This window comes from Myotis davidii, unplaced genomic scaffold (genome assembly GCF_000327345.1).
Source record: "Myotis davidii unplaced genomic scaffold, ASM32734v1 scaffold925, whole genome shotgun sequence".
Classification (NCBI taxonomy): domain Eukaryota; kingdom Metazoa; phylum Chordata; class Mammalia; order Chiroptera; family Vespertilionidae; genus Myotis; species Myotis davidii.
Window position 1 is genome coordinate 261,964 of NW_006296531.1, and position 16,874 is coordinate 278,837.

The 16,874-nt window shown below is 47.8% G+C and overlaps 1 protein-coding gene across 1 annotated transcript; it reads left to right on the forward strand.

The window, feature by feature from the left end:
* The first annotated feature begins 5,404 nt into the window (after positions 1-5,404).
* Positions 5,405-14,590, forward strand: SCIMP (SLP adaptor and CSK interacting membrane protein). The gene is made up of 4 exons (XM_015569230.1): positions 5,405-5,926; positions 6,968-7,031; positions 10,046-10,119; positions 11,913-14,590. Exons 1-4 carry the CDS (start codon positions 5,758-5,760, stop codon positions 12,095-12,097), a joined length of 492 nt encoding a protein of 163 aa, XP_015424716.1. The 5' UTR covers positions 5,405-5,757; the 3' UTR covers positions 12,098-14,590.
* Positions 14,591-16,874: the final 2,284 nt, after the last annotated feature.

Below are 16,874 nucleotides of genomic sequence, written 5' to 3' on the forward strand. Positions count from 1 at the left end.
CTAGCTGTACTGCCTTTAGCAAATTGCTTTATCTGTCTGAGTTCTATCTCTTCATCTGAAAATGAGAGCAATCATAACCCCCTCCCCATTATATAACAAGATTATAGTAAAGATTAAGTGACCAACCTTGGCCTCTTATTAGAATCAATTGAGAACGTTATACAAACAAACAAAATCTTGCTCTAGCTGGTTTGGCTCAGTAGATAGAGCGTTGACCTGAGGACTGAAGGGTCCTGGGTTCGATTCTGGTCAAGGACACTTGTACCTCGGTTGCAGGCTTGATCTCCGGCCCTGGCGGGGTGTGTGTGGGAGGCAACTAATAGATGTGTCACTCTCACATCAATTCTCACTCTCCCTCTCAATCTCTCTCTCACTCTCCCTTCCACTCTCTCTAAAAATCAATGGGGAAAAAAATCCTCAGGTGAGGATCAACCACCACAATTTAAAATAACAAACACACACACACACACACACACACACACACACACACATCTCAATGGCTAGGCCCCAGCCCAGATTGATTTAATCAGAGTATCTGATGTACTGCAGACAGGAGCAGTTTTTCGAGCTCCCCAGGTGATTCCAGGGTTCAGGCAGGGTTGGGAACTTACGCTATTCTTCAGGTTCTTGACTCAGGGCCTAACACATGCAAGGAACCTGATAACTAATAATGCAACGTGCTCCCATATTTCTTCTCAATCTTCCTTCCATTCATGGGGTCCACCAAGAGGACCTGTAGCTCCCTGACTTCCTCCCTACAGCTGGGACCCCTTCACCTGTACATGTGGACTCGGCCTCTCTCCCCCACTCCCACCTCCAACCCCCACCCCGTGCTCTGGAACCTGATGACCTAGGGTTTGGAGTTGGACCAGCTCTGGTCTCACATTGAATCTTACCCTCTTCTGGCCTGTACTGGGCAGTGGGCACCCATGCCGGCTCACAGGGCCCTGCGTTTCTCTGGGTCCTGCCTTGAGAACATCCCCAGGTCAGAGAAATGCAACACTGCTAGCTCTGAAGGAGGAGGAGGGAGCCGGGAGCCACGGAACATGAATGGCCTCTGGAAGCTGAAAAGAATAAGGAAACAGCTTCTCTAGTAGATCCTCCAGCAGGGCACACAGCCCCGCCCACACTTTAATTTTAGCCCAGTAACATCATGTTGGACTTTAGACCTCCAGAACATTTGTGTGTTTTTTGTTTAAAAGGCTGTTTGTTTGTTTTTTTAATCCTCACCCAAAAGCATGCTTTTATTAAATTTTTAGAGAGGAAAGGGGAAGGGAGAGAGAGAGAGAGAGAGAGAGAGAGAGAGAGAATTGATTGGCTGCTCTACTACATGAGATGATACCCAAACTAGGCCATATAGGTCAAGGCTACATTTGTGCGTTTGGTTTTTTGTTGTTTTTTAAAATATATTTTTATTGATTTCAGAGAGGAAGGGAGAGGGAGAGATAGAAACATCAATGATGAGAGAGACTCGTTGATCAGCTGCCTCCTGCACGCCCCTTACTGGGGACTGAGCCTGCAACCCGGACGTGTGCCCTGACAGGGAATCAAACTGTGACCTCCTGGTTCATAGTCAACGCTCAGCCCCTGAGCCACACTGGCTGGGCTACATTTGTGTGTTTTAAGGCACTACGTTTATGGTAATTGGTTAGAACAGCCCTAAGAAATGACTTGGTCCTAAATGCTGCTGCCCGGGCTCCCACCTTGTTCCAATTCAGTTCAATTCTAAAAATTTAAGTTACTTTTGATTACTAAGCAGACTCATTTTATTTTAAACATTTGGTTGTGCCGTTTCTAAAACTCCAATCCTTGACTCAAAGCTCTCCTCTTTGCCCCAGTGAAGAGAGTAAAGAGGGGGCTGAGGCTGCCCCGGCTCCTCTGCACCCTCCCCTGCACGATCTCCTCTGGTGTTGGGTAGAGGAGGAAAGACTGGGGCAAACACTTCTCCACAGGAAATCTCCCATCAGTGGCCCATTCCTACTGAGCTAGTTTGTGGTGTTGAGCGAAGACCCTGGCCCTTGGCCCTTGAGAGGAATCCTGGCCCTTGAGAGATTCCTTGCAGACCCTTGAGAGACCCTGCTGCATCGTTGAGCTGACTGCCCGCATCCTCTCATGCCAACACGTCTTTACCCCATGCTTCAGTCACTCCACCATGTCATCTACTCCAGGCCTGCTGTCGCGGTGGGATTCAGCTTACACACCCTCCCGGGGCCTGACCTTGATCATGCAGCTATTGCACGCCACCCCCTGCTTGGTTGGACTCCTGCCATCACTCCCAGAGCTCCTCTCACCTCTCTGGTGGCACCCTGGCCATTAAACTATCCTGGTGGCCCGGAGGACATCCTACCGGGGATGGGATGTGCTACATCCCCCCTCCCTCAGCGGCACTCTCTCCGAAAGGACAAGTTCTGCTGAAAGGCATCTCCCAGCGGTCCATGGGGAAGAGGACTGTTTCTCTGGTCTTAGAATTCGGGGAACTTGGGATGCTCATTCTCCACTGTGGGCCCCACTCATTCTGGGGGATCCCTTGGCTCCTCGCACCACATATCAGCACCACAGTGATGCTCCTTTTAAAGTAAAATATCCTGAATCCCGTTTGGCTTTTCGTGGATCACTTGGGAGCATCCTGACTAATGTCAACAGAGGAAGGCTCTGTAGCGTAGAAAGCATCTGCCCTCCTTCCTACCCGGTGACCTTGGGCAGGTCACTTCACCTCGTTTCAGCTCTGGTGTGGTGGACAGGAGCGTGGAGGGGAGGCTGCGATGAGGGGAGAGATGAGAAAGCAGTTGTGACTGCTTGGTGCACTGAACACACTCGAAGCATCCGATGGAAAATCAAATCCACATGATCTGTAAGAACAAAACTGCAAGTGGCCCATAGTTTCACTTCCTGATGTGATTTCTTTGCACTTGAAATCTGAGCTGTAGCTTTTCATGGAAGTTACACCATGTGGTTGATTGACTTTTTTTCAGTTTTATTAAACTAAATGCTTTTAAAAATCAAGTAACCCAGAGGGTTTATAGTTACAGCCCCCTGTCTTCCCACTTTCCTCCTTCCACCCAGACATGCTCCTCAGATGCAATGGCTTTGGACTCTTGTGTCCTGGCATTTACTTCTAGCGCTCTAAAGAGATGTTCATGTGGCTTTGTGGAGAAATCCTTCAAAAGTAAGACAAAAAGACAAAGAGAACAAAAATAGGAGAGGAAAATTATTAGACAAAGAGACACACATTTGAATATGTGAAAAGAGAAGGAGAAAAGGGAAAGAAGAAATTCTATTTATCTTTCTATTCACCTACCTATCTGTCTATCATGTTCCCCAGAACTAAGAAGGTGAGATTCCAAAAAAAAATTTTTTTTCAAGTAGGAATTGAAAAGACTTCTTTTTTTTTTTTAAGTGAGATTCCAATTTAGATTTGTTGAACAAAGAGGCCACACTCTGATACGTGGCAGCATCTTCTTCTTTAAAAAAATATTTTTTATTGATTTTAAGAGTGAGGAAGCGAAAGAGAGAGAGAGAGACACACACATCAATGAGAGAGAGAGAGAAACATCAATGAGAGAGAAACATTGATCAGCTGCCTCCTGCAGCAACCTGGGCATGTGCCTTGATTGGGAATTGAACCCTGGCAACCTCTTGGTTCATGGGACAACACTCAACCAATGGGGCTATGCTGGCTGGGCACATAGCAGCTACTTACGTCTAGTGCTCTGTGACCTCATTGAGCCCTGCAAAACCCACGTTTACAGCCCCCATTCAAAATCAAGTTTCTAGTCTCCATGGTTTCTTTTCCCCTTTGTTCTTCTTTCTCTATTACTTTTCTTTGTGCATCCTGAAGGGTGATCTACCACAGACCTCTGCCTGGTGCCTGCCTGGTGGACAAGCTATCCCTGCTCTCTGGTCATTGGCACTTTGCTGTCTTAAGAGTAAATCCCCAGCACATTTACCAACATGGATAAATGACAAAAACAATGTTGAGCAAAAAAGGAAGCTGCAGAATGATGAGTATAGCACAGTGCTGGTTACACATGGTTGGTTTTGCCACACGTAAGTTTATTAATAGACTAAGAGCACTATATTTGATTAAGCCAAAACTTCACTAAGGAAACGAAACAAAATTTGGAACTGAAAATCCAAATTGTAATGTAACAACTTCATAGATGACCACACTGTGCCAGTAATGCCCATTTTTAAATAGCAAGCCAAGTCAGAAGGCCTTCGTAGTGAGAATGGCTTCAGCAGCAGCCGAATTCTGCCCCGTTCCTCTGCCACCCGTCTGGGTGCCTATTGACATTGTTAATATTACTCCAAAGCATGCATCAGGCCCTAGCTGGTTTGGCTCAGTGGATAGAGCGTCGGCCTGTGGACTGAAGGGTCCTGGGTTCGATTCCGGTCGAAGGCACATGCCCGGGTTGTTGGCTCAAACCCCAGAAGGGGACGTGCAGGAAGCAGCTGATCAGTGATTCTCTCTGATCATTGATGTTTCTATCTCTCTCTCCCTCTCAAATCAATGGTGAGCTTCCATTGGCTAGATGGTGTCAAGGAAGCTGATTCTCACATAACCAGGATATTCCAGGATCTCTCCCAGGCCTCGAGAATCATTTCCAGTTTAATATCCAAATGAACTGTCAGAGTGCCCATATCATGGGTGAGAGGAGCCCAGCTCCTCCCCAGGATCTCCCTGAATTCCTGGAGGCCACTCCCAAGTCCATCCTGCAGCCTGCTCCCACTGTCACTTGGGGCCCGGCAGCCACTGTTCTCTCGGCTTGCCCCTGTGCCACCCCTGGCTTGGAAACCCGCTGCACTCGTGTCATTTTTCTCCAGGTTCTGTTCATACAAGCCCTTGTTGTGCAATTTAATGGAAGATTTTATTACAAATCTTCTGTTTGGGAACAGAAGAGTACAACAATTTAAGAGTGAATATTAGAACTGTCCTACAGAGGCACTGGTCATATTCCACTGTGGAACCTTCCAAACGGTGCTCCCCATCTAAAAAAAAAAAGACTCTCAAAATTCTATCTCCATGTTGTGAATTAAGCCCATGTTGCCTGTTTGATATAAAAACAACTGCATGGGGTCGGAGGGTAAGAGGGGAGAGGTAACCAACCAAAGACCTTGTATGCATATATGCATAACCATGGGCACAGACAATTAGGTGCTGAAGGCCTGGGGGGAGGGGCAGGGGTGGGCTGGAGGGAGTTAATGGGGAAAAAAATGGGACATACGTAATACTTTCAACAATAAAGTTTTTTTTTAAAAAAAGACACAACTTTGCCCTAACCGGTTTGGCTCAGTGGATAGAGCATCGGCCTACGGACTCAGGGGTCCCAGGTTCGATTCCACAACTTTAAAAAAAAAATAGAAAAAAGAAACCTGCATGGGAGACATCTGTAATACTGTCAACAATAAAATAAAAAATTTTTAAAACTGCTGTCAGTTATTGCTTTAAATGGCCTTTCCCCTCCTACTGAATGTTTGATGATATTAAAAAAAAAAAAGCAGTGATTGCATCTTCCATTTCTAGAGTGCTAAGTCCGTCCAAATCATATTCTAACCCTCACAAATCCCCTGAGAAGTCATAGGGCGTATCCCTCCCATATTGCAGACAAGAACACCGAGGCTCACAGAAGGTTCACTGACTGGCCTGAGGTCTCCCAGCTGCTAATCAGCAGGGCTTGACCGTGAACCGGTGCCGCCGCCTCCCTAAGCAGATGTGTCCTCACAAACGTAGTAGGTAACTGCCCCCACCGCCCCAGGATGCCTTTCACTCATGCCTCATTCCTCTACCTCCACTCTCCCCAGGAATCCACGGCAATGGATTGGTGGAGGGACAATTTCTGGATCATCTTAGCTGTGGCCATCATCATCGTCTCCGTGGTCCTGGGCCTCATCCTGTTCTGTATCTGTAGGCGGCTGCTCAGACAAGGTAATGGCCATCTCACCTGGGCAGGTGGAGGGGTGCTTATACGTGCATTTGGGCTCCTTTAGAGCAAGATTAGTTCCAGGCCTGTATGGGCTGAACTTTGGATTAAGCCTGGTGCATTCTGGATTTCAGCTCGAGCCCTGCCACTAACTTGAATCCTTGAGCCTCAGTTTCCCCATCGGCATAGTGGAGGGAGGGAGGTTAACTAATGTCCAAGGACTCTTCCAGCTGCCTTCTGCACTGGGGATCAAGCCCACAACCCAGCATGACTGGGAATCGAACCGTGACCTCCTGGTTCATAGGTCGATGCTCAACCACAGAGACACCCTGGCTGGGCCTCTTAATCTCTTTTTAGAGATGAGAATACTAAGATTCGGCGGGAGGTGAAGCCTTGGTTGAGGTCTCAGAGGGGTTGGTGGCAGACTGGGGAGCAGAACTCCGGTCCACTGAGCTCCTTGCTTAATATTCTTTTCTTTCTACCCCTTCATGGCAATTAGTTATTTTACTTTATTTATGTAATGGGTCTTCAATACAAAACGTGTATTCTGGCCCCTGTCGTCCTCTACTCATTTGCCTTCTTAAAATGTCTCATTCTCAGATATAGACAGAAGTATAAGCCTGAACAAAACCTTTACTTTTATCTTGACCCACTTTTATTAACAAGCAGTCGATAATTAATAACTGATATGCCCAGCGCGTCACGAAAGGCAAACTGCTTTTCCCACTGTTTATGTCATTTCCACCCAGCGGCACTTCTGCTTACTCATTTGACCTGTATTTCTGAATGCCAACTGTGTGCCAGGCGGAGTACTAGGCAACAAGCCATAAACACAGCCCACGTGCTCTTGCCTCCATTGGATTAGCTCGGCCAGCCTGGGTTAATGTCCAGCTCTACCAGTGTTTGGCTCCGTGTCCCTAAATCTGTTTCTTCTTGGCGGTTCTTCCAAATGCCCCAAACCAGCCTGGGTTCTGAGGATTTTTAAACTCTAAAATCACAACTTTTGCTAATTCTTCCTCAGTGAATGATGTTGTTTTTTTCCTTAGGAGGGAAATTCGACATTGCCAGACCCTTGAATCAAAGGCGTAACGATGAAGAAATGATGTATGAGTAAGTGGGGGCAATCCTTCTGCTTTTTAAGTCTGAGAACCGCCTGCTCACTCCGTTCCTGGGCCTCCGCTGCTGTGTCAGTGTTAACGCCTGCTTTTCCTTTGCAGCCAGTGAAATGTCATATCTGCCAATTCTCCCCACTTTAAGGGGAGATGTCTCAGGGCTTTGGGGGTGCAGGGCACCATCTGTTTCTCTCTGCTCCCCAACTCCTCCCTCATGTCATCTACTTTTTTCTTTTATATATATATTAATATATATATATACACACACACACACATATATATATATGTTGTAATCCACTTTGATAGAGGTCATAGGTCAGGTTCTGGGTCCCCCATTCAGGATGAGTTCTGCCCTTCATTTCTTGAAGTGGAATATAATCCTCTAAAGGCTATTGTGCTGAATAAAAACCAACTTCACTTTTGTATTTTGTAATATCTTTGGGGCTTATAGTTGCTACCGATGTTGGGGGTCCCCAAGATCACCCTTAGACTGGAGGATTCTCTAGGAGGACTTACAGGACCCAGAAAAGTTGTTATATTTACGATTATGGGCTATTATAGTGAGAGGATTCAGAATCAAGTCAGCAAAGGAAGCCCCAGCCCTGACTGGTGGCTCAGTTGGTTGGAGCACTGGCCCGTACACCAAGTTTTTGGGTTTGATTCCCGGTCAGGGCACATACCTAGGTTGTGGGTTCAATCCCCAGTCCGGTGCATACAGAAGGCAACTGATTGATGTTTCGTTCACATTGGTATTTCTCGCTCTCTCTCTTTTTCTCTCTCTCTCCCTCTCTCCTTTCCTCTCTCTCTAAAAAAAAAAATCAATAAAAACATATCCTCAGGTGGGGGGTAAAAAAGCCCCCCTGCCTCCCCCACAAAAAAAGTCAGCAAAAGGAAAAAGGCACACAGAGTGGAGCCCAGGAGAGACCAGGCACACGCTTCCAGTCGCCCCTCCCGGTGAAATCACGTGGACAGCGCTTCATCCTCCCAGCAATGCGCGGTGTCAGCCTGTGTGAGCTCACCTGAGCCTGGATTTCTAGGCTTGTATTGGGCGTCAGTCACATAGGCATGGAACGCCCGCATAACTACTTTATCTACTCAGCCTCCAGCCCCTAGGGAAGCCAAACTGATACAGCATGACCCCCGGCCCTTGGCAAACACTAGCGGGCAGGCGCTCACCGGCAGTCACCTTTGTTAGCATAAACTATCTGGCTGGCCCAAGGCCCCAGGTACACAAAGTCACTCTTATCAAGCAGAACATTTCCGGAGCTTAGACGTTATCTCCCAGGAGCTGGTCAAGGGCCAATCCTTTCTTTGGAATGTACACACCTTCGGAAACAAAATCTAGGCTCTACTAAATGAATTTTGTTGGGGCTTCAAGGGATCCAGCAAAAAACGGGCCTCTTCCCCCACCAGTTCTGATCCACTGAGGAGTAAGACCAATGTGTCGTGCAGTTAGGTTACCAAAATGTCGCCTTTACTGAGGACAACACTGGCATTGCAGACTGTGGCGCTTCTCCGTGGGCAAGTGCCATTTCTAATTCAAAACCAGTAGACCGTTCCTGCTCGGTGCACGGGCAGCTCGGCAGCATCTCGGGTCTCCCCGCAGGGCCGCCCTTTCTCCGAATGGCAAAGACCAGAGCAGAATACTTGCTTTCTGCATTCAGGCCTGCTCCGGAGGAGAACGTGGGAGCAGCTGGACTTCTCCCAAATTTAGGAGTCAGGTACACTCTGCCCCTCTCCTAGGAAGAGCCACGGAGGCGTGGAGAAAAGGCCGCTGATGGAGCTCTTGCCATGTGTCCCTTTCTCCACTCCCCCGGCAGCCTAAACACAGAGGAGACCAACACTTCCTCAGAAGAATCTAGGCCACCTTGAAAATCAGAGTACAGAGCGAGGAACGGGGTCTAGGTTGGAGTCTTACCTTTTTGTTGAAACTTCTTAGCGCAATATGAACACAGAAAATTGCACACAGTAAGAGTACAACTCAATACAATTCCAAAAACTGAACAGCCCCAGGTAGCTGGCAACCAGATTTTTAAAAAGATTGCCAGCACCTCATATCTTAGATTCCCTTTCAGCCATTCTACCACCAGGGTAACCACTACCTGAAATAGCATAGGTTAGTTCTTTCTTGTTTTTGGCTTTCTATAAATGGAGTTACACAGTGTCCATTATTTGGTGTTTGGCTTCTTTTGCTCAGCATTTTGTGAGATTCACTGTGTGTGGTTACAGATTGTTCGCTCTCACTGCTGTAGGGTATTCCACTGTGAGAGGGTACCCCTGTGAATGTGTCCACTCTACCGTCGATGGGCATTTGGGGAGTGTCCAGTTCAGGATGTTATGATTAGTGCCGTTATGAACACTTGGACGAGGCTATGCAAGCACTTCAGTAGGTATAGACCCAGTAGTGGCCTTGCTGTCACATGATGTGTGTACAGTTAGCTTTAGGGGTGCATCCATGTTGTGAATCAAAATAGAGCTGGTGCTTATCTCCGCGCTTCACCAGCTCTCAGGAGCCCAGGACGGGGTCTCCGTGCTCTAAGTCACAGTACTTCAATGCCCTTTCTTCAAACCCAGTTGCTCTCTGGGCTACGGAAAGTGGTTTCTTTTTTTTTTTAATATATTTTATTGATTTTTTACAGAGAGGAAGGGAGAAGGATAGTCAGAAACATTGATGAGAGAAACATCAATCAGCTGCCTCCTGCACACTCCCTACTGGGGATGTGCCCGCAACCAGGGTACATGCCCTTGGCCGGAATCGAACCCAGGACCCCTGAGTCCACAGGCCGACGCTCTATCCACTGAGCCAAACCGGTTAGAGCGGGAAGTGGTTTCTTTAGGATGCCGGTTACAAATGGGGTGTAAGACCTAGAAAGGGCAGGTAATACTTCCAGGTTTCAGGGACCGAGATTTGATTGTTCAACCCTGTCCCACTTTCCTTGACCTTCTCCTTTAAGTCCACGGACAGCGGGCATGGTCAGAACCAAACACCAACCCCTCTTTCTTTCTCCCCAGGAATGTTCTCGATCAATCACCAGGTCAATTGCCCCCTCTGCCACCCAGGGGTTTGCTTTCTCAACATGATGCCTGTAAGTATATTTTGCTGATAACAGTCCCATTCAGGGTAGGACAACAAAGTTATCCAGGTGTCTTAGTTGGCTCAGGCTGCCCATAACAATGTACTACAGACAGGGTCGCTTAGACACAGGAACTTATTTTCTCCCCGTCCCAGAGGCTAGAAACCCGAGATCAAGGGGCCAGGTGATTTGGTTTCTGGTGAGGACTGTCTTCCGGCTTGCAGATGGCTGCCTTTTCTATGGCTGTCTTCTTGCTGTGTCCTCACAAGATGGGGAGAGCTCTCCGGTGTCTCTTTTGACAAGGGCACTAGTCCTGGTGGACCAGGGCTGTAGCCTTATGACCTCATTTAACATTAATTACTTCTCTACAAGCCCCATCTCTCAATACAGCCAGCATGGGGTTAGGGCTTCAACACACAAATGTTGTGGGACATGAGCTTTCAGTCCAGATTTGCAGATGGCAGCAACCTGTTCAAAAGAGATGAATAGGTGTAAAAGGGTTAGACTAAGTACCAGTGCTCCCAATATTCAACTTATGAATTCACATTCAGATCCCAGCTCAGAACATGAGTAAACAGAAACGTGGGGCTGTCGCTGGGCCTCTCACCCGTCTCTCGGAACAGCTGCCTGGTTTCCTCGACTGCAATGTTATTCCTTGAGTCCTTCACGCAGCTGGCCTTGCCTCATCCTTCAAGTGTCATCTCACATGGCACCACCTCAAAGAAGCCATTCCTAATGACCCCATCCCGAGCAATCCCGCTAAGGTTCCTTATGAAACCAAAATTGTCTTATGTAGTTACTGTTCCCTTGTTCATTTATCAACCTCCTCCACTAGCATATAAACTCCAGGAAACAGGAACCTTTCTTGTCTGGTTCACCCCTAAGAACAGTGTCTGGAGCTTAGTAGATAATGAATAAAAACGTTTCACTTGGATGGATAAATAATAAGATTAGCTAACATTGATTCAGCATGCACTGTGTGTCGGGCCCCGTGCTGGGCCCGTTATAGCATCACCTCACTTAATCTTCTCAACAACTCTAAGAGGCAGGTACATTATTATCCTCTGACAGATGAGGACGCTTAGACACAGAGTAGTTAAGTGACTTATTCAGGGTCGCACTGCTGGAGCTTGAACATGAACTTGGATCTGTCTACATGAACTCAGACCTGTCTAATTGCAGAGTTCTGCAGAAAAAAGGAATGGTGGCAATTTTTCCAGTTCTCTGAGGAAAAGATGAGATTGTGGTCCAGGCAGTTCCTGTTCCTATGAAAAGTGGAGCTGAGCTGCTCAGTCATCCTTCCTGTAGCCACTTCGGTCCTTTTGCTACGTACCCAGGCTGCACTGAGTTAACCTTTGGAAGCACCATTGTTCCCTTTTCTTTAGTAGAGAGATTCATACATGAGCAATTAGCCATTGTTCAAGAAAACAGTGTAAGTCATTGTGAGGGATGTGCCAAGAAGGAAATACGGTTTGTATCACTTCCTTACGAGAATCAGGATCTGTAGACACAACCCTACTCACTTGGTTGGTTTCTGGTTAAAGTTTCTGTTTCCTGGTTCCCACTCCAGTGCAGTCTTAGGCAGAGGGACACGGCCGTCAAGATGTCTGACCAATATTTGTCATTTATTCACTTGGGTGATCCTGAGAGCGTGTCGTGTCTGTGCTTCAGCTTCCTTTGTAAAATGGGGACCTGGTCCACCAAGGAATGGAAAGGCTAACCCTGAAAACGATGCTGAGCCACTTGGTCAAAAATACCTACATGCACAAGAGCTTTGCATCTAAGGACCTCTGTGTGTATTCTAGCCCCACAGGAAACCCGGAGCCAGCCGCCACCGACATACTCATTGGTAAATAAAGATAGAAATGTGAAGACAGTTTCCATCCCGAGCTATATTGAGCCTGAAGGTGACTATGATGACGTTGAAATGCCTGCCGCTATGGAGAGCCATCATTTTGAAACAACCGTTTCTTCTTTTTGGCAAGCTTGAAGAGAGTGCACGCAGCTTATTTTAAGACCATCAGGAATGGCTGAACGTCTGTGTGGTCGGCCCCGGATGCAGTGGTAACGTTGTACAGCTCTGTAAGATAAACACTCTCTGAACCCGAGCGATGAAGAAGCGCTCCCGATCATATGACTGTAGCCAGAGAAAGAATGCGGCTGCTCAGCCCTGAACACTGAGTCGGGCCCTGAGCGTCTGTTGAGTGAGTGTCCGCAGGAAGGACTGCTGGGCTTCATGGCTCTCACGGGGGGAAATCGCTCTGTTCTTGGCCCCCTTCCCTCTTTCCTTCCCTTCTTGGCTTGGGTCTAAGTGATCTTCAAGCTTGGTGTTGACTGTGCAGAGCCTCCCAAGTTCCCATCCCCAGCACCACCGCTAGGAGCACAAGGTCTCCTCTCTACCGGCCCCACCCACCTCCCGTGAGGGCGTCTGTGGTGGTGGTTGGGGCTGAGCGCTCTTGTGTGCAACACCGTGTCGGCCTTGGAGTTCTTCAAGGGTGGCCAGTGCTTTCTGTTCTTGTGAACCCTCCCCACCTACACACACCTCAAACCCCAGCGTCTCTCTATGACGTCACCAGACTGACCATAGAGATTCAAGTTCTCACCCAGGTCTTTTCCTGTGCTTCCCAGTTGCACCAGAACAATCAGCAAAGGACAGACATTACACCACTGGCCTAAATGAAGGTGTCATTTTGCCATATATATAGGGGGCTACAGAAATGGTAGGCTTCCCAGGAAAAATCATGGGAAACAGGAAAGAAAGGGGATGATTAAATGGCAGATTCAAGATGAGAGTTCAGGCTTAAGGCCCTCCTCCAGAGCTGTCATCACGGCTTCCTCCCTATATGAAGTTGAAGTTCGGTGCAAACAGCACCAAGCCCCTTCCCTTCAGATCACTGTCCCTGAGCGTCCGGGAGGCAGCACCTGCAGTGGGACCTGCTGCGGCTAAGGAGGTGCCGGGGAGTGTCCTGCTACATGAGTGCCCTAGTGTGGTCCCTGAGCCTTAAGTCAGCTTTGTAGGTCCCTGTACCCCATCAGTTCTTTCAAGTTGATCCACGAGAGCTCTAGGACTTGACCCTTTCTAACCAGACTCACAAGACGCCAATTTCTAAGCAATCCCTGGGAAATACAGTGAATGAGCAGACTTGCAGGGAGAGCAGATGACCTGTGAAAAGCCTTGGGAGTGACTGTTGGATGAGCTCCTCCTCAGGAGGTGCCAAGTGTGTTCCTGCCGTACCAAGCTTCCTCCCTCAGCCAGTGCTGGACCAGCCGGAACACATCTTCCTGCCCCGGTTAACCACTTTGTGGACTCCCTGGAGACTCCGGCTGCCTGTCAGGACCTCCTTATTTCAGATCAGTGGTTCTCTCACTGGGGCCTTCTAGAACTGTGGTATTCAACACACCAAAGAGAGGACTCTTCCCGAATTAGAGAAAGTAAGTTAGCAGGCGGGAGCTTTACATGTATTTTACACGTATGCTTTCCTCTCATGCATGTTCTGTAGGCCATCCACATCCATCTCAACCCCTGCCCTCATCTTGCTCCAAACACTCATGAATGACCTCACTGATGCCCATGAGCTGAGTACCCCATCTATTCTGACGAGTTCCAAGTCACAGACTTTAGCTGAGCTCTCTCTCCTCAATTCCAGACTGAGTGGCTTCCAGGATACCTCCACATGACTCTCCCCTGTCCCCTCAAGTTCAACATATATAAGAAAGAACGAATTACCTACCCCGATTCCAAGGCCCCTGTGCTCTGCCAGCTTCTTCACTGCTGAAGTAAGAAGCTAGCACACTATCTGGAGTCCTCCTTTCCCATGCCCCCACCTCCTGCTGACTGCACCTCTCACAGAGCTCTCCAGTCAGCCCACATGTCTCCGTCACCGTGCCTAGGTCAGGTGTGACCAGCACATGCCAAGGCAATTCCAATAGCCTCCCAGCTGGTCTCCCGCTTCTGGCGTCTCACCCCCAACCCCCTTTCTACATGGCAGCTTGTAATTTTCTAAAATGAACATCTGACCACTTAATTCATTTGCTTACATCTCTTCTTTACCCCTTATCCTCATAAAAAGATCCAAATCCTTAATATTGATTACAAGATTTGTCAACTTCAGGTCACTGGTTATCTCTTGCCAACCCTCTCCTTCCCCACCACCTTGCAACCTCCACTCTGCATCAATTTTTGTTCTGGCGATTTAAATTGACCTCATCTGTGGTCTCTCTTGCCCTTATGGCTATGCACAGCACCCTCTCCTCTGTCTGGATCTCCCCCACCTTCTGATCCTTCCCATCGCTACTTAGATCCTTTCCTCACCACCCCAAGTTGGGGTCTGGTGCCCTCTTAGATGCTCTCCTCTCATAGCATCAGCATGCGGTACTGACCTGTCTGCCTGTCTCTCTCCTCCACTGGACTGAGAGCAATATGAGGACAGAGGCTGAATCTCTCTTCCCCACATTGTTCTTTCTGTTCCTATTTAATGTCTAGGCACTTTGTAGATGCTCAATAAAGACGTTGAATAAATATCAACTGAATGAATGAATGAATAAACTCCTCTGGGATCTCACCACTCCCCGTACTTGGCCCTATGAAAATACCTCTGCGTTATAATTGCCTGATTACATTTCCATTCTCCTTTTAAATCTGGGCTCCTATGGGGTGGAACTTGTCTGGCTCACTGTTATATCCCCCGTCTCCAGCACAAACCCTGGCACATGGTAGGCACTTCAAAATGTTGAACATTAACAGAAACTCTATCAGTTGGACAAAAACAAGCAACATGTGTAATTTGGTTGAGATTTTATACCTGCAATAAAGCCACATATTTTTTGCCAACAAAGTTGTTACTAGTTTGGATGATAGAATTAAACATATCAGGATTTCACAGGACCTACCGTCTGTATACTTTAAACCCCACAGGAAACCACAAGTCAGCCACCAGCTACATATATACAGTCATAAAAGTAAAATATGCTAATTAGACCAGACGACCTTCCAGACAAAGCCGGGGCTGCAAGGAAAGCTCAGGTCCCGGGTGCCTGCTGGTGGCCAGAGGGAGGCCGGTGCCAGCAGCTGGGGGAAGGAAGGCCTACTCTTGCACAAATTTTGTGCATTGGGCCTCCAGTTCATAGATAAAGTTAGAAATAAGAAGATAAAATGGTGATAGAAGGAGACTTGACTTGGGGTGTTGAACACACTATACAGTAGTGATGATGTGTCATGAAATTGTGCACCTGAAACCTGTATGATTTTGTTAACCAGTGTCACCCCCATAAATTCAATAAAAAGGAAAAAGAAATTTAAAAAGATGTTCCATCCTGAGCTCTATGGAGCCTGAAGATGACTATGATGATGTTGAAATCACTACAAATATTAAAAACCATAATCTTAGCCCTGACTGGTTTGGCTCAGTGGATAGAGCGTTGGCCTGCGGACTCAGGGGTCCCGGGTTCGATTCTGGTCGGGGGTATGTACCTTGGTTGCGGGCACATCCCCGGTGCGGGGTGTGCAGGAGGCAGCTGATCGATGTTTCTCTCTCATCGATGTTTCTGGCTCTCTGTCCCTCTCCCTTCCTCTCTGTAGAAAATCAATAAAATATATTTTTAAAAAAACAAAAACAAAAAATCTTAAAACAACTCCTGGTCAGCCACTATGGATTCCACTCTTTTCAGCAAAAGCCTGAGATTTCTCTGTTGGGTCCACTTCTTTCTCTTGTCTTCATTGGTGTAATTTGTGTAGATCCTCACCCAGCTCAGGGTAGAGCACATGACCCAGGCTGACCAGTGGAAGATTCCCATTCCCTTGGCCATAGTGACTGATCGGTTGATTCTTTGAGTACCAGGGCAGGTGTTCTTTTTCACGGGACTTGAAGCTAACAAGCTAGAGACACTCTCAACGGAGAACCTGTCACAGACGGCACTGAGCTGAGATAAGAAGAGAGTTCAGCCCTAGCTTGTTTGGCTCAGTGGATAGAGCGTTGGCCTGTGGACTGAAGGGTTCCCAGTTAGATTCCGGTCAAGGGCACATGCCCGGGTTGTGGGCTCGATCCCCAGGAGGGGCCATGCAGGAGGCAGCTGATCAATGATTCTCTCTCATCATTGATGTTTCTCTCCCAGAAAGAAAGAAAGAAAGAAAGAAAGAAAGAAAGAAAGAAAGAAAGAAAGAAAGAGGGAGGGAGGGAGGAGGGAAGGAAGGAAGGAAGGAAAGAAGAAAGGAAGGAAGAAAGAAAGAGTTCAGATCCTCATGGCATTGTCTGAGCTCCTGTCTGCTGCCATGCTTACGTGGGCATTACTTCTGGGCTTTTTAGTTACACAAACCGATATTCTTTAAAAGCTTTCACACTGCCCCTTCAGACCCATCCCTACCATAACTGCCTAACGTTGGTCTTGTCGTCTTTCATGTGGCTCAATGCCAAAGCTTCTTGACTGTTCTCCTCCAATCCATCTCCCACTTGCTGTCAGAGCGAACTTTCCAAAATACAAATCTGATTCGGTCCCGGCCCTGCTTAGAATTCCTTGTTCCGACAAGAATAAAACCCACACTCCCTAGCACACCCTGCAAGGCCCTGGTTACCTGGTCCCCACCGGGCTCATTTCAGCACCTCCTCTCTTCCCACACCAACTGACCAGCTCCCCGAAACACCAAAATGGTTAAGGCTTCGTCTGTCCTCTTCCTTGTGCTGGGAGCCCTTCCCCTCCTTCTCTACCCACGAAACTGTGACCCGCCCACTGGAGCACCCACTGGAGCACCGCTTTCTCTGGGAGCTCTTTCC